Here is a 17775-nt window from a genome sequence, read left to right on the forward strand (position 1 = left end):
CCAACAGGGAGGAGAGTTGGGACTAGTGGTTAGAGTAGGGGGCTTGGAGCCAGGAATCCTGGATTCTATTTCCATCCCCATCCCAGGGGGTTAGCAGTCCAGTGAAGGAAGCCTGGGAGACAGGACTCTTGGGTTCTATCACCCTACAGTGAGGGGGGTAGTAGTTTTGCCTGGGGGTTAAAGCAGGCAGCTGTGACCCAGGACACCTGGGCTCTGCCCCACTCCCAAAAGGAAAGTGGGAAGCTAATGGAGAGAGGCTGGGAGTAAGGACTCTTGGGTTGTATCACCCACCTCCCCCTCGGTTGAGAGTGTTCCCTAGTGGCTAGAGCAGGGGGGGCGCTACTGTATATTAGTGTCAGCTGTGGAGCTAATATTGTATATCTACAGCTTATATAGTTACATGACAGTTTATTTAAAAATCAAAACAAGCAGTCCTCTAGCACTTTAAAGACTCACAAAATTTATTAGGTGATGCCCTTTCCTGGGACAGACCCACTTCTTCAGATCCAGAAAATTCTAAATGATAACTGAGAGGAAGAGAAAGTAACAGAAGGATGGGGGAAAAAATGAAACAAAAACACAGCCATCTGCTAGGGAGAACAGCAGGTGGGGGTAGGAAGGGGATACTGCAAGCGACAGTTAGTCTGTACCTTCACAAACAAGAAGTCCTGGGGCACCATATAGACTAACAGATATTTTGGAGCATAAGTGTTCGTGGGCTTATGCTCCAAAATGTTAGTCTATAAGGTGTCCAGGACTTTGGTGACTTACTACAAGTCTCTCTTAAGTGGGCTGCCTCAGATTACTGTGACTATCCCAGGTGGGGAAAGTGTCCTCATATTTAAAAACCAGGTAGCCTGCCGTGCTAATGGCCACAAGCTATCCAGTGCCTAACGCAGGAGGTGCAGGGGTGGGAGAGGTTGGGAAGAGGCTGAGACGCTCTTCCCTGGGAAGCAGCACCTGACTCGTCCACATCTAAAGGTGTACAGCGAGACTCCCACAGTGTGTCTACATTTGCATTCCTCTTTCGAAACAGGCGTGCAAATGAGGTGAATTGAAAATTCAAATTAGGTGTAAATTTGCATAATATCATTTGCATATTCTAATTACAAAAGAAGAAAACCTGTGTAGATGCTGCTCTTTTGAAAGTAAACCCATCTTCGAAAGAATCCTTCTTCCCTTTATTTCCTTGGAAGAAGCAGTGTCTACAATGGCCATTTTTTGTCCAAAAAGCTCTTTTGAAATTACAGTATGCAAACGAGGTATCAAATATGTAAACTTATATACTATTTGCATGTTTAATTTGCCTCATTTGCATACTTCTTTCCAAAGAGGAATGCACAGGTAGACACACTCTCAAGGACGACAACGCTCCTAGAGCGGAAATCAGCCCATGGTATTAACCCTCCCGCGGTCCGGCTGCATCACACTCAACCCAGCAGTTTCCCCCGCCCGCCAGCGCAGCGCTTCCGTCGGGGCGGAAGCCGGCAGAGCCGCGGTAGCTCCGCCTCCTGCATGTCCCCTGCTCGTCCCACTACCGCCGCCCCTGCGAGGCTTCCACAAGTGAACTCGCCCATTGGCTACCAGGGAGACAAGGCTGACACCACCCCGGAAGTGAGGAACTCGGCGGAAGTCGGCGATTGTTCCGGGAGCACGGAGTCACATGACCGCGGGTTAAAGGGGAAGCGGCCGCTGGCTGTGGGCAATCGCGGAGGACGCGGCTCGTTGGCTCCTGGTAAGGGCGGAGTTCAGCGCCCCCTCCTCGTTCTCGCAGAGGCAGCGTGTTGTGGGTATTGTTATTATAGCGCTTACTGCACTGATTCCTTCGCCTGCGGGGTACAGCGGAAGCCCCTCCCCGCCCGCAGGAGCAAGGGAGCCTGGCCCGCCCTGAGCGGTGTGCGTCCCACCGGCCGTGAGCTCCCCCCGTCTCCGCGGGAGCCTGGCCCGGGCCGCCTCCGTTGCCCTTCCCGCTAGGCGGACGCCTCGGCGCGGGACCTGTATCGCCTTGCGGCAGCTCCAGCCCCTTCCTGCCGCTGCTCCTGCTGGGCACACGTAGCCCGATCTCTCCCCCGCCTTCTCCCCAGTTTGTGCGTGTGCGGAGACCACTATCTCTTACTCTCTCTCTTTCTCTCTCTCTCTCGCTCTCTCTCTCTCTCTCACTCCCACCCACGCCGGGGCCTCTGGCTGTCTCACACACACACACACACACACACACACACCCCTTGGGGTCTCTGGCTGTGACCAGCCCCAGGATTTAACCTTTCCTCCTCGATCCGATTCGGCTACCCTTCAGCAGGCAGCTTTTAGCAAGCTAAAAGCCTTTCCTCTGCTGTCCTCTAGCCCTGCAGCTCTCAGGGTGACAGCTGCACGGCTGGGGGAAGGGGCCACAGAGCAGCTTCAAGTTATGCTTAACTTGCGTTAAAGCCAGTTACATGCAACTTGAAGCCATGTATTTTTGGGAGTTTACTGTCGCTATTTTCAGCTTACACTCATTCCTTTTTTTAGCACCCGATCACTAAGCTTCATGTGGTTTGCACTGCAAGTGTACATCAGTATAAGAGTGCAGCTCAGGGGTTGCTCAAGCCCTCAGAGAGTGCGTGTCATGCCTCAGATGGCAGCGTGACCACAATTCACTAAATTTGGTCGGCTCGTTAAATCATTAGCTTCCCTGGCTTGGCTCAGGAGCTGATGGTCAGTATGATGTGAATGTTGATCCATACCCTCTAGCCATACAGTTATACCTGTCTATTTCTTAGTGTGGACATACAGCTGTCTCCAGAGCTTGTCCTGTCAACATGTGAGAGCAGGGCCTGGGAAAACCTGCCCATCCTTCCCACAAGCCCTGTTCCTGCCCTGCCTCTGCTCCACCCCCACTCCACCCCTGCCCCCAAACCCTGTCCCCTTACCACTCCCCCAAGCAATAAGAGCCAGGGTTTCTTGGGCCTGGTGCAGGATGGCGGCAGGAGATGCCCCTGTCTCCCACACTCACCAAGGCAGCAGGAACTAGAGTGAACCTGAAACCTGGTCTGCTCCACCATGCTACCCTCTCCCAGTCCGCTGCACCCTGCTTCTCCACAGCTACAAGAAGTGGCAGATCCTAGAGCCAGGGTGCTCTGCTTCCTGCTGCTACAGCATAGTACAGCCAGCCTGGAGAGGGGAGCCTGGCATACCAGAGCATGATGCTGGTCTGCTCCAGATCTCACCACCATGGTAAGTGTGGGAGTGGAACACAACCTGTGTTAAAGCCCTGCACCAAGCCCCTGTAATTTTCTGATTCCTTCCCATCCATAGGGAAGTTGTGGCAGCCACCATGGGGCCCACAAAAGCATGGAGGCTGGGGCGGCTGCCCCAAGCCATTCTGTGGACAGGACAGCTCAGCATATAGTTATCACTTATTGTAGATGTGGATTAATTATGTGGACTGGAGAAGCTTTTGTGTCAGCATAGTAGGATCTTAACCTAAGGCCATGGAGCTGTTCCGTTGCAGCTTTTTAAATATAAATCTGCTGTGAGACTCTCTCATTTATGCAGCTTTTGACCCATGTTTCATCCTGGAATGCCTGGGGCTTCTTGTAAGGAAGGTCCTCTGAGCCTGCCTTGTGTGCATCTTAACAAAACAAACCAGCAGTCATGTAGCAGACTAGACGGCTACCTCTCTATTACTATTGTGTGCATCTTGTAAAACATTTTCTTTTAAGAGCAGTTCAGTGCCAAAAATTCATTCTTTTGGGCAGGCTACCATGATCGTTATTTTGTTTGCATTAGATAGGAATAGCCAGGGAATGTTGGAAATTAATAGGGATGCTTCCTCCTCGTCTTTAATTTTACGTGAGTAAGCAAAAAGATAAGAGTGCATAGTTGCTTTTGTGCATGACTAATGTTGAGACTTATTTTTTCAGGAACTTTGACAGTACATCTGATTTAAAGTTGCAAAACATGGCTGATGTAAGTTTTTTGAAAACACACATTTCTGTTGAAAATGTCTTTGTAATTAAATGCACTTTGTTGTTGTTGTGTGTTTTTGTTTTTTGTGTTTTTTGCTTTACCATTTCTGAAAGCTACCAAATAGGAAGAAACTTTATGCCTGTCCATAAAAAGCTTACTTCACTGCCCAATCCGATGGACAGGACAGCTCATTCAGTTCAGTCAGACTTACTTATGCCAGTAAAGCTATGTATGAGCTAAAGCAGTGTTTCTCAGCCTTTTTTTTATACAGTATCCCTTTAAAAAAATACCCTCAGTACCCACAATTTTCAGACATGCAAGTTTCTTTTTTTCTACCATTGCAACACATTTGTTTAAACAACTTAATTGTAACTGGTTGGTTGGAAGAAATTACCTATGGGCAATAAGCTTCACATTGTACTTAGGATTGTGCAAAGAGAGAAATAGAAAATTTAGATCAACATAAAATAAGTCCAATCTTTTTATTCATACATATATTTTATGCACACATCAATGAACAGTGATCAATGAAATGAGAAGAACAATTTTTAATTAATTCAAAATATAAACTTATTTGGATGAAATCAAATGTTCAAACCTAGGTTTGAAACTGCTGAGCTCCACAATTAAAGAAATGTTTTTGACACAGTTTCTGTGTGCTCTCTTCTTCCAAATGTGCAGTTTTATTCTTCATTTTTACAAGGTCCATTTTAAACCCTTTCAGTTGTAATTAGAAATACTAAAGTAAAATTGTACAAATAGCAATTTTATCAGTTACTTCAGATAACAAGCATAATATTCCAGAGCCAGGCACCATCAGCTCCCCACTTTAACCCAATCCCCGCCCCCCCCCCGAGCCGGTAACCCCATCCTCCCACCATAATCCAATGCAGCAACTCACCAAACACTAGGGAGGGATGCATGCGCAGAGCAGTACACAGCACTGTCGTGGCTCTGAGCATTTTATTGCTGAAAGAGCTGCATATGACTCCAATACGCGTGCCACACCCCCTACCCCAGATATCTCTCGTGTATGCATACAGGTGCACATACCACACATTGAGAAACACTGAACTAAAGATTTGCAGGACTAAGGCCTTAGAAAACTATAAGCGCTTTGAAAGGAGAATAGGCCTTGACTAATTGAGAATGGCTTGAATTATGCAAAAGGAGGGAGAATCTGCTCTTTGGTCAATAAGATGTGAAGTGATCATGTCTGGAAGATTTTAGATCAAAGTTCAGGTGTGTCTGGGACATAAATTTGTAGCAGCAATTTGTTAAAATGTTTCAGTGCTACATATTGCTTTAAACTGAAACGTTACAGCTAAAACACTTTGGGAGGAGTGTGAGATGCAATTGTGTACTTGCTGCCATTTCACTGCATGTGTTTAGTTAACAAGTACCAGGATGTACACTCCCGGAGCCTCTGAATGATTAACAGAATGAAAGTAACAAGTAATATAAGTATGATGCATATGCAGATTCTGGAACTCTATTTTTAATGTACAAGTACTGAAGAAGGTGCTTGGAGTTTTTAGTCAGATTATAATTAAACAAATTCCACGCAGTGCAATTTAAAAGAAACGTTTTAGAATGAAAGAGGAAGTCTTAAAAATATGTGAATAATTTCTACTGTGACAAAACTGTGAAAGTTTTTAATACATTTTTTGAAAAAAAAAAAAAAAAACATCTTTCCTAATCTTATTTTTCTTTATAGGACCTGAAAAGGTTTCTGTACAAAAAATTACCAAGGTAATGCAGTTATCATGCTACAGAAAAGAATCAGCTTAGCACTGTGTACTGCTTTACAACTACTGTATGTTGTTGGGTTTTTTTTTAAATCTTATTTTCGTGGGTTTTATTGAAAATAATCCAATGGAACATCCATATTGTATGGACAGTTTTTAAAAATTGTTTTAAATTGCAGGTTCTTATACTCTGAATAATGTTTATCTGGCTGCAAAAACCTATCCTTTGGTGACCCAGCTTTGTGTGAAAGAGACGCTTGTCTTGAAGTTTAGTACACTGTTACTTTGGTGTGAGTTATGTGAGTTCAGGTGGAAACAAATCTTGCTATCTCTCCATTCCAAAAGGACGACAGTATTCTTCATTTCATTTTAAGGGAATAGTGTTAAAAAGGGCACCTGTTACTGGAATAACTCTTCTCGTATTCAAGCAACCTATCGAGCTGGATATTTGAAGACTTGGTAATTTAGAGTTTCTCAGGACTTCAGCCTCATTGGCATACCCCCTCTCCCAGTGCCATCCCAGTGCTTATCTCCTGATTTTTAGTAGTTTATTTTCTGCCATGTACCCCTTGAAATCCTTTCACGTGCCACACTTTGGGAAACACTGACCGCATAACAAAAGCTAATTTAAGGGTGGGCACTCCTTGAACTATCGCCTCTCTCCTTCCTACTACTGTTTTCACTTTGGTATGTGTTTGCTGAATGAAAATGAACCTCACTGTCAACATTTCAACATAGTAAAAACAACACTTCTTGTTTTTTCTCTAGTGTGGAAGGTCTTCATGCTATTTTAGTGTCAGACAGAGATGGTGTGCCTGTTATCAAAGGTAAATCACAATGTCTGATTGTACATCTACTGTGTAATAATGAAAGAGAAAGTAGTGGCTTCCTGATGGAGAGAGGATTTTCTTCCCCCAATTTGTCTTTTAGTTTACAGTAAATATTGGAGGTTGAGCTACGCATTAAGTCAGACATGCTGAAATCTGGGACATTTTAAGAAGCATTTATCGAACATTACTATATTTTAAGGGAGCCTTCTGTCTAGGCACATGCAGCATGTTTAAAACCATAGTCCGTAGACGCTTTTCCATGTCATGTCTTCAGTGATGAACACTGGAATCATGTGACAAGTTTATATCTTAAAGCTGCTTTCAGATTGGTAGACAATGCCTAGACTGGTTGAGCAGTAGTCGTATCCTGTGATATGGCCAACTGCTACCTTCTGATAGATGCAGCCAATTACGGTTGAATGTGTTTGCATTGGTGGATGCCCTGTCCTTACTTTATTTCAAGCAATAGCGTGAGACATCCTTTGTTCCAGGCCCAAGGGTGGAAGTCAAGAATCCCAAGATATAGGCATCTGCAGATGGTTTTTAATGTCTCATCACATTTACTGGTGCTCACTAGGAGTTGCACATGTGTGTGAATCTGAAGGCAGAGAAGTGACATGAGCATGATGGGGTGAAATGCGATGGGTCTGGCACAGTGCTGCAAGTGAGACCATTAAAACAGCATCAGCACAGATCATGGCGCAGCAAAAAAGCATACGGAAAATAAGCCATCCTCAGAATATTAGGAAAACTGGCTGGTGAAGTGCTGCTAAAGAAATGCACAGTAAAACGTTTACTTGCGTCCTCCAAAGCACATCAGGGATTCTTTACTGGGGGAAGGTTGGAAGTGAGTATGGGCAGTTGCATATGTACAAAATTCAGGCTTACTGACAGGAATGCTCTGGGGCTCTTTAAAGCACGGCCACGCGGTGTACTCCAGACAACTCTGAGGGGTTGCAGGGGTCCAGTGTAGCTTGCTCCAGAGAGCACTAAGGGTTGTCTGCCCCAGCCCCGCCCCTTCTGAGAGTATGGAGCCAGACCCACACACACACACACACCCCTTTGCCCAAGGGCCAGGCAAGTCTGTCAGTCTGTCTTATGAGATCTGATCTAAATTACAGTTGCCTTAGATGCAGGATGCCTGACCCATATATATGGAGATCATGTAGCAATATAAAATATGTTTTGTTCCAGTTGCCAATGATAATGCTCCAGAGCATGCACTTAGACCTGGTTTCTTGTCCACCTTTGCACTTGCAACAGACCAGGGCAGCAAACTAGGGCTTTCAAAAAACAAGAGTATCATCTGTTACTACAACACATACCAGGTAAGGGATTTCAGCATTGCCTTCATCTGTCTGTTGTCCAGAACTCGTCTGACACGACTTTAAAAAAAAAAAAAACAAAAAACAAAAAAAAAAAAAACCCTGGGCTGACTTTCCACAGAGGTTCAATTAAATTTAAATATGTATGTTATTTACTCAAATATAATGCAAGCTGGTTTTACTGACTTTTTGCAGTATTGATTGAAATGAGCTTTTACTTCCCAGCATCAAGGATGAGTTACTGGTTCAGGGTAATACTTGAAGATCACTGTTTTCTCCAGCAGATGGTGCCTGATGCAAATCCCTAGTGTCTACCGTTGATGTGTCCCTGTTCTACATTTGTAATTATTGCTCACAGTTTAAAATACATCAACTGAAAAACACAATGTGCCTGTTTATATACATACTAGGAAACTGTCTCAAGGTTGCTTGGCATTTTAGTGCAGTAAGGTGTTTTATTCCTCCTCCCCATACACACACCTGCTGGGTTGGGGGAAAAAAAGCTGTGTCTGTTGTCCAGGCTTTTTTTCCCAGGCCCAGCAGGAGCCCAAGAGAGGGGTAATGGGACAGACGACTGGACTGGACTGGACTGGGCCTACCAGTGCAGCTTTGTTCCCCTAACCAGTGGCAGTGGGAGGAGGGTGAGGGTTGGGGCCAGGGCAGGGCCGTGACTGTTCTCTGCAGCCCTGGTCCAGCAGCAGTAGGGCGCTTGAGCCGGGCCTGCAATTTTTTCTTTTCCCTGACTCCAGAGAGAGCTGCTGGGGGATTAGGGAGCTGGCCAGGGACTGGGGCAATTTTCCCAGCCCCAGTTAGAGCTTGGTGCTAGGGGGGAGAGGGTGGAGTGTCCTCTGGTTTGTGGCCGCAGTGTCTCAGGGGGACGCTAGTTATGGGAGGCAGCAGGGCTCCCCTTTTGCAGCACTGTGGCAGAAGTGAGGGGGGGGGGGCAGGTAGAGGAGCATTTACCAATCCCAGCAGGGTGGAGAGCCCTGTCTGCATGTGGCCTCTCTTTTCCTGCTGCTGCAGTGTGGTTCTTCCCTGCACTTGCTGTCGCCAGTGGTGACTTTGAAATATGTCCTCCCTCCTGTCGGTGCCCCTCCCTTTCTATGTTCTGGGAAATCCTGGGATTTCAGGCATTTCCCACTTTCTAGGCACAACCAAATCCTGACCCTGGGTTAAGTTAGGTAAGAGGAAGCTGCATAACAAATTTCATGGTCGTAGTTCTGACAGTTTAAGAGGAGTTCTTGAACAAATGTAGCACAGACAAATGCACCATAAAATATATAGTAGATAATGATCAGTGATACTGCTGAACAAGCTGTGGTTCTGTCCACATCCAAACTGTTTAACAGTTAAATCCAGCTGAAAGAATATGTCTAGGCAATTTACAAACAATTCCTTTTATAAAGCTGTTTTCTTTTTATTTCATGTCTACTGAAATCCATCGTTCTCCGGTAGTTTCACATTCCTCCTCTGACTGTGGACTGATGAGCAGAATTTTACAGAATGGCATTACTACAAATAAATGAGGAAAAAAGCCTGTTCAGACTAGAAATACTCAGCTTTGTTTGATGGAAAATTAATGCAAAAAAGTGACTGTTTGACCCTGACTGCATTGCTTTGCCATGTTTGAGACTATTAATTCATGTTCTGTATTTCTGATCTCTTCAGGGCAATATCTCCTTCCTTGGGTAGAACTGTTACATGATTTTTTTTAAAAAAAGGAAATAACATGCATACTCTGCTACAGCTTTTGAAATTGGCTACATTTCACAATGTGTAATATACTGTACATCTCTGTGGGCCATAAGGGATTACTGTCTATATCTGTTAGCACCTTTTAACTCTGAGTCTTTAAAACTTATGCTTAGTCCTCATCCTATTCTTAATTTAAATTGGTAGGACCAGTTGCATGAGCAGTAAGGACTACAGGATTAAGAAATGGCATTACTGTATATCGATTTTTGTTTAAGCATTAATCGATTTTTGGTTTTGAGGCACTTTTGTTTGTCTGTTTTTTAAGGTGGTCCAGTTCAACCGGTTACCTTTGGTAGTAAGTTTCATTGCTAGCAGCAATGCCAACACAGGTATATTTTAATTTCCTAAACTGTCATGCCATTTTAAACTGAGTGGTATTTTTTAATAGACTTAACATAATTCATTGGGAAAAATGAAAAGCTTAGGTCAGTACTCATTTTAAAACTGCATATTGACTTGTCATCAGCATTGGCACCTATTTCAAAAAGTTTTCGTGGTTGAGCAGAAAAAATATTTTCAGTAAAATCTTCAAAACTGCATATGTCCCACTGGGGCTAATATTTGAAAAAAATTCAAAATAGGACGTTGGGTGCCTATAACCGTTCTTAAAAGCAGTTCATTTTTCCCCATATTCTGATACTGTCTTAGCTTAAACAGGATGTGAACTTCATTCACTTGGAATAGGTACTGGTAATAATCCTTATTCTGTCCTCTAGGCTTCACAGTGTGTCTGAATTGCATTTTTGTCTGTTAAATGCTACGGTCTACAGGGAAGATAACTGTGTTGTTGTGTCTGGAACAGCTTAGCACATTAGTGCTTAATAATGCATCGTCCTTATAATCGCTAGTGGTAGCAAAAATTCCGCAGGTCAGATTTTGCCTAGGTTGACCTGTGCAACACCTTGTGTCAAAATTATGGCCTTCAATTATGCAGGGCTCCGAGTTTGACACTCCAGTGCATCCACCTGGCTCTCTGCTTCTTGTTGTGGAGTCCTTGTTCTCTGAGTTTGAAACATACAAATTCTTCCAATACACCCCAGAGTCTGCATGGTATAGAAGAGATACAGCAGGTGCCTGCAAAGAGGAATACCGTGCTTGCATAGGCTCTGTTCCTATTTTGGGGGCTTTCCTGCCATGTTTTGCTCTTATCTGATCGCCTACCTGTCCTTCAGAGAGGAAGAGAGCAGAGGGCATTTAATTATAGTGGCAGCTGCTGGTCGCTGCCGTCACTAGCTTTTTAAGACTGCTTCCTTGTACAGTGAGAAGCTGAAGTCAAATCAATTTAGTTTTAGTAAACTCTCATTTTTAACTGCTTTGGCGAGAGCCTTAAAGGATGTTGTGTAGTATAACCATTTTGTATCTCTTCTTTTTATTGTTCCAGGATTGATTGTCAGCTTAGAGAAGGAGCTTGCTCCCCTGTTTGAAGAGTTGAGGCAGGTTGTAGAGGGTTCTTAACCTGATGGTATCTGCAAAGACGGCATTTCTTCACTATCCAATGGGATAAAATGTTTCAATAATTCTCAGCCAATGAAATAACTAATGTTTGAGGAAATGTCACTTCCCCATATTGTATTAAATAAAAATAAATGTGTACATAGTGCTGAATCTGCAATGAGATACTAATGTGTTGTAGATAGACTCTTTGGCCACACCTGATATGGTGCGGTACTGGGGAGACAACCAATTGGCTCCAGTGGAGCCACTGACTAGGGATCGGGCTTAATAAAGTTGAATGGTATCTGCAGTCTGGTCCAGATAAGTGACCCATCTCCCTTATTCTATAGGAAATGAAGCATTAAATAGGGTTTACTCTCTGACTAGCCACCACTACATAGTGAGAAAACAGAATTAATTTTCATTGTCCTGTAATGAATGCTTTGCTGCTTCTTTGCATGTACTAAGAAAAAGAGAAAATTTGCTGGCAGTCATAGCAGGACAATCAGTAAGTATACCATATATTTTCATTTTTGTTGCTGGTTTAGAGAAATACTACTAATCCTGAATGTCAGCTTCCTTGGTATAGGAGCAGGATGCTGGGATTTTTATATAAGATATCGCTTCAAGCGTTTTCCTTATTAATAGGTACAAGTGCTCAATCAGTGTTGCACTTCTTTGTATTTCTTTTGTACAGCATAGACGTGTTACCCATGTTTGGCTTTTGTTCTAGTATTTGTGGATAAGTTAGTGGCAACACTTCGTGCTCATTTCTCTTCAGGATTTCCTAAGTAAATGTCTAAATAAAACAGTATTTTGTAAAAAGTTGTAGCCTGATTCATTTTTGTAAGAGTTGTAACATATTACTGGTAAACCTATTTTCCATGCAAATAACTGTCTCCCTTATTGCTTTTTAAATGTAAAACTTGGAGAACTTATTTGCTGAAAAGTAACTTATGTGGATCTCATTTAATTCTCGTTTTTTTTGGAACATCTTCATTTTTATAAAAACTTGCATCATTTACACTCATAGGTCAACTTCTGCTTGTGTGTTGGTTTTCTGTAAGTAAAAAAATGGCTTTGGGCAATGTGGGGGGTGAGGCTTAGAGCCCCAGGAAGTGGCAGCTGCTGGCACTCCTGCTCCAGAGCCCCAGGGAAGCGGTGGCAGTTCCTGGCACCGGAGGCCCAGGGAAGTGAGGCCACTCGGCAATAATTGAATTTGCGAATTTGTGACACCTGTGAATGGTGAGACCCTACTGTATAATGACTTGTTTTAAAGCAAAACTTTGTATATTGATGTGGGATTTATGATTTTAAAGCAGATGGCACTGTTGCCTATGTTTTTGTCTTTTCTTGTACTTTCGAATAAGTTAGTGGTAATGCTTTATCTGCTCTAGTAACTCTTACTAGAATGCCACTTCAGAACTGAGGATGGCCTGAGAGGACCTTTTATGTCTCAACTCCTCCACCCCTTCCCCTCCCACCCCCTCCCAAAAAAAATCACCTTAGCACTCACTCCTTGTGTCCCTCAGCTCATTGCCTCTCCAGCTACCCAAACAGAAAAATATGAACTTTTACAGCATATTTCTAAAGTGATCACATTTGGGCTGTAGTCTACAGGCCTATGAATTCTATAATGGAAGAACCTTTATAGTGAATGCCTTGCTAGCTTCCCTCTTCTTTAAAGTTCTTAAATTCAGAAGCCCCAGCTTTTGCTGTCTGTAACTGTAGAAGTATCCAATGGAAGAGGCAGTTTTTCAGGTAGTCTAGTCTTAAAACATCTACAGCCTTAATATAATAAGGCAAACACTTTAAATTCAACCTAGAAACTAATCGGCCAGGGTAGACTCTTGATCAACCAGTGTAACATCCTGTTTGACACTCCAGGAGAAAAGCAGCAAGCTGTATTCTAGCCTGTCTTCAATTTGTGTTTGTTTGTAAGAGTGTGTGTATCCTAATTTTGTTTCAAATATTCTGTGACCAGGCCTTTTATCATGCAAAGAAGCTTGAATTGCGAATGATTTGACTTCAAAGAGGATTTTCCTACCTATTAGTAGAGGGGGAATCTCTAATGTTGGCTCTATTGAACTCTGCTGCAGTTATCATATAACAGATTCATTCATTCCAAAAGCTCTCGTCAGTGGTCCTATTGCTTAATAATTTGGGGGGCAGACAAAATGGATGGAAAATAATTAATTATTTTATAAAACTCTGTTGCATGTTGGCATCATTCTGCTAACATCTTTGACTTCAGGCATCAGAAATCTGTGTTCAAAAAGACTCTTAATGGTACAGTAAAACTGTATTTATGCACACTTTAAAATATTTCATCTACACAAAAGCACTCACCAAATAATGTGAACATCTAAATTAAAAGAACATACTTGTCCTGTAATTACAGTCTGGCTCTTTCATCTCTCATAATGAAGTCGATTATTTTGCCAGGCTCAGGTACCTCTCTAGACACAGTAAAGGCAGCTATAGAAAATTAAACTGGTTGGAGTGCAAGCTTTATTTAAAGAATGCCAAAGCAGCTTCTAGGGCAGGAGAATATAGCATGGCTTTGTCTAATGTAAAACATTTTTGAGTGGCTACCAGTCAAGAAAATTTGGTTTTTCAGAACAAATGCATGATCTCTGCCTTCTTTGTCTGGCTAGCTGCCTAGTGCTTTATAACTCAGTGCCAGAATGTAACATCTCTTAGCTCTTTATCTTGTCCCCTAAGGCACACAATTAATAGCTTCTCCTTGTACACTCTCAATGCTAATCAAGGAGACGCTTCTAGCAGAAATGTCAAAAATTTAAATCTTCTTCATGTGGGTGAGTGAAGGGGACCTCACCCTGCTAGACTCCCACTGAATACCCAATGGAGCCCAAGAGCTCTGCTGTCTGTAGAGCAGTGATGGGAAGTCTAGGCCAGTGAGTGGGCCCCATGAGTGGCCCTCCTTCATCTCAGTGAGCCGCAAGATTGTTATAACTAAGACAGTCTCTCAGATACGCAAGTTTTGCTGAATGCACTTGCGTACCTAGAATTTGCAGGTGTCCTCATTGAAACATAGCAGTGTTCTCAGTGGATGCACAGGGAGTACACAGCTCTCCAAGTTAATGTTTGCGAGCAGCCCGCACCTCACTTCACATGCTGTTGCTTTACAGGCATGTTACTTTAATAATAGGGGTAGGAAAAGACCGTAGTTGGAAACTAGCAGAATCTGGCAACCCTGTGCATGTGCAATAGTAAACAAAATGTCTTGTGGGCCATAAATAAAACATCAATGGGCTGCAGGTTTTCCACCACTGCTGCAGAATAGTCTGGCCTCTTTTCAGGGATGCTGGGATTACTTTCTTCAGCTATGTACAAAAAATGGAGAAGGTGGGATCCAATTCCCATGTGCCCTTTTCACCCCGAGTATAAGCAAGGATGCTCTTGATATAATACATTTCCGTAATACACGTTCTGTTTAACAGAAAGAAAGGCTATCTACACAACACACAGTTGCAACTACCACTGCCAAAATGTTGGACCAAATCACAAGCTAGTGTCGTATATCAAAGTTATGTATTATTCATCGCCCACTTTGACACTGGACTTTACAAATATTTAGTTTATATTTTCCATGTAATAGGGACTTATATTAGAAGAATATACTTTAGTCAGTTTCACGTCAATATGAAAAAAAAAAATCTTCTTTGATGACAGAATTGTCCTTTAAGGCCATCCTTAAAACACAATGCAAAAGCAATATTTAAAGTTTCCAGAATAAGGCTGATTTCACCTGAGTAAGCTAAACCATTCACAACAGCTGTTGCTAGTAGGTAGTTATGTATGTATTACAGAAGTTCGAAGAAGCTAACATGAAAGTGCTTTACGCCTATACCAAAAGCTTCATCTACTGAACTTTTTTGTGATATATTAGTAAACAGACTAAGTGGCTCAATTAAACGTGCGTTAAGAATGTGCACTGGTAAGGAACCAGCATTGTTAGGATGCATCTGTTTTCAGAGATGACATTTCACATTCTGTAAGTGTCCATTTAGCATTAATCCTGTATATGACGCAAGTACATAGATGTTCACGGTAAGTAATGGGTGGGCTGGAGCTATCCTCATCGGGAAGTGACTCTTAAATGCTGGAAACTACAACTCACTGAGGAAATTTGTTTAGAGGAATAATTACTGATTAGAGGTGGCATCACGCTGGTCCTGTTGTTTTCTTATTTGTGACTGAAACAAAAGACAATCCATTATTTAGTCATATGTGGCTAGTTGAGATATCAAAGAAAATAAAAATTGGTTAAATAGGTAAAACACTAGTTGCTGATTTTTTTTTTGAGCAAGTTGGATTCATAATACACTGTCCTGCCTTCTTGACTCTTCACTGATCACCCAGTTCATGCTTTCAGTGTTGTCCTCTATTAAATACAATCTAGGTAAAAAATTCCTTTGGCGCGTGGGCCATGACACTTTGGCTGGGTCTACACACGCCCCTTCCTTTTGAAAGGGGCATGTTAATGAGCAGGTTTGAAATATGTTAATGAGGCGCTGCAATGACTATTCAACACCTCATTAGCATAATGGCGGCCGTGACGATTCGAAAGTGCGGCTTTTCGAATCGCGTGCCGCCCGTGGAGATGGGACCTTCTGAAAGGACACCCCCCGCAGTTTTTGAAATCCCTGGAAGAAGGGCTTTCAAAAACTGGGGGGGGGTCCTTTTGGAAGGTCCCGTCTCCACGGGCGGCACGCGATTCGAAAAGCCACACTTTCAAATCGCCGCGGCCACCATTATGCTAATGAGGTGCTGCATAGTCATTGCAGCACCTCATTAGCATATTTCAAACCTGCTCATTAACATGCCCCGTTCGAAAGGAAGGGGCACGTGTAGACCCAGCCTTTGTGTTTTGTACATGACTATGAACACATACGGCACTCAAAAAAAAAAAAACTACTGTAGAGTGTAGAATATGCACATTCAAAATGCTTAACCAGCTTTGTGTGTGTATCTTGATGCAACGATTTCAAACTGTAGAGCTAGTCTACCTAGTTTTGCCCTCTTAGATATTTCCAGACATGCAGGGGAATTCCAATATAAAGATCCTGGATTAAAAAAACCCAACACTCCCTTCCCATATGGCAGATGTGCTTTTAAAGGTACTATGCTGTATACACGTCTTAATATTTTATTACTAATCAAATACTTCTTAGACACAAACCAATAACAGCAGCCCCATTGTACCAGAGAAGTGGAGAAGTAGGTCTGTCCCACAAAAGCTCATCACCAAATACATGATTTTGTTAGTCTTTAAAGTGCTACCTTTCTGCTGTTTTGTTTCATTTGGTCTATAGTGATTCAAAATGGACAAGGCTAGATAGTTTCAATGAGGGCAAGGCAATTTGCTCAGGCCTGGCATTAATGCATCATTATGGTAAATGCATCTATCTGTTACATGCGTAAATACAGGAAAGAGCCAACAAATGCTTGTCTAGTCTTTGGCATGCTAAGTCAGTGATATTAGCCTTTGGCCCACGTTGCCATTTAACACACCAGCTCCTTACCAGCTTCCATCGCAGTATCTTAATCCACTCATCAGCTTCTATGCCAGTCTTTGCACATAGGTAGTATGTCCTTAGTGGGAACACTAAACTGTAAAGAAAACCTAAATTAAACTGCATCATAATCCATTAGCACAATCAGTACACCATAGCAGTGCTCCCTCTCCCATTGGTACCAACCAGTTATTATTGAGATTTCAGGCTGGAGTGATACTACAGCTGTGAGGCTAATGGCTCACACCCTGCCTGCAGTGCAGCTTAACCTGCTTAGCCAGAACTACTTCCCAATTCAGTTCTTGATGAGGTATTGTTAGTACATTGCTCCTGGCCAGTATATATAAATGAATTGTGTTTTGCATAAGTGAGTAGGGACAGCTTTCTTGTAGCCCTCAAAAATAACCATGGTTAAATTCACAGACTGTGGTATAATCTCATTAAGAGTTACACCACCTGCTCACCCTGTGAATTCAGTTTTCTGAATGGACATGGGACTCGATGCATTAATCCCACAGCCAAACAAGTATTTTAACTAAAGCATTAATTCTTGGGGCACTGTGTAGAATTGGTCAAGAGAACTGATTGAGATACATGGATAAAATAAGAGTGGGAGACACTCTATAACGCTCACCCCTTATCATCAAGTATCAGAGGGGTAGCCGTGTTAGTCTGTATCCCAAAAAACAACATAAAGTCCTGTGGCATCTTATAGACTAACATGTTTTGGAGCATAAGCTTTCGTGGGCAAAGACCCACTTTGTCAGATGCATCTACATGTGCATCTGAATCTACAAAGTGGGTCTTTGCCCACCAAAGCTCATGCTCCAAAAGATCTGTTAGTCTATAGGGCGCCACAAAACTTCTCGTTTTCCTCCTTATCATCAGGTGCTTGTCAGAGATGGATGTCAATAACAAATCAATGTTTCCTGAGTATATTAGGGCTTTCAGAAATGCTAGGGGGAAAAAATAATCAAGAGTTCATTGGGACTGCAGCTTACCAGAAGCAGTTGACTCGTTCCTGTGAGTAATCAAATTGCACTGCTGTGCATTCTGTTAAGTCTAGTGCCCGAATTGGTTCTGTGGACTTGAAAATAAAATGTTTTAAAAGCAAGACTGTATGAAACCAGAAGAAAAAGAGTAGGTGACCTCAATCCAAGGCCTCTCTTTCCACACCTATCAAGTGGTAAGGAGGCAG

The 17775-nt window shown here is 42.8% G+C and overlaps 2 protein-coding genes across 4 annotated transcripts in view; one reads left to right on the forward strand and one right to left on the reverse strand.

Moving 5' to 3' along the window:
• Positions 1–1653: 1653 nt before the first annotated feature.
• On the forward strand, positions 1654–11203 carry LAMTOR3 (late endosomal/lysosomal adaptor, MAPK and MTOR activator 3). 2 transcript variants are annotated; one of them, XM_074993528.1, is made up of 7 exons: positions 1654–1735; positions 3900–3945; positions 5663–5697; positions 6462–6520; positions 7718–7851; positions 9869–9932; positions 10985–11203. In XM_074993528.1, exons 2-7 carry the CDS (start codon positions 3937–3939, stop codon positions 11056–11058), a joined length of 375 nt encoding a protein of 124 aa, XP_074849629.1. In that variant the 5' UTR covers positions 1654–1735; positions 3900–3936; the 3' UTR covers positions 11059–11203. The 2 variants fall into 2 exon arrangements, with proteins under 2 accessions (XP_074849629.1, XP_074849630.1); XM_074993529.1 differs by lacking the exon at positions 1654–1735 and adding an exon at positions 3151–3210.
• DAPP1 (dual adaptor of phosphotyrosine and 3-phosphoinositides 1) overlaps positions 7862–17775 on the reverse strand; it is a 49967-nt gene continuing 40053 nt past the window's right edge. For both annotated transcript variants that reach the window (XM_074993527.1, XM_074993526.1), the window contains 4 exons: positions 17579–17664; positions 16587–16674; positions 15211–15257; positions 7862–9360 (listed from right to left, as the gene is read on the reverse strand). In XM_074993527.1, the coding sequence (XP_074849628.1) occupies positions 9345–9360; positions 15211–15257; positions 16587–16674; positions 17579–17664 (237 nt within the window). In that variant the 3' untranslated portion in view covers positions 7862–9344. The remainder of the gene's footprint in view (positions 9361–15210; positions 15258–16586; positions 16675–17578; positions 17665–17775) is intronic.

This window comes from Carettochelys insculpta, chromosome 4 (assembly GCF_033958435.1).
Source record: "Carettochelys insculpta isolate YL-2023 chromosome 4, ASM3395843v1, whole genome shotgun sequence".
NCBI classification, from domain to species: Eukaryota; Metazoa; Chordata; order Testudines; family Carettochelyidae; genus Carettochelys; species Carettochelys insculpta.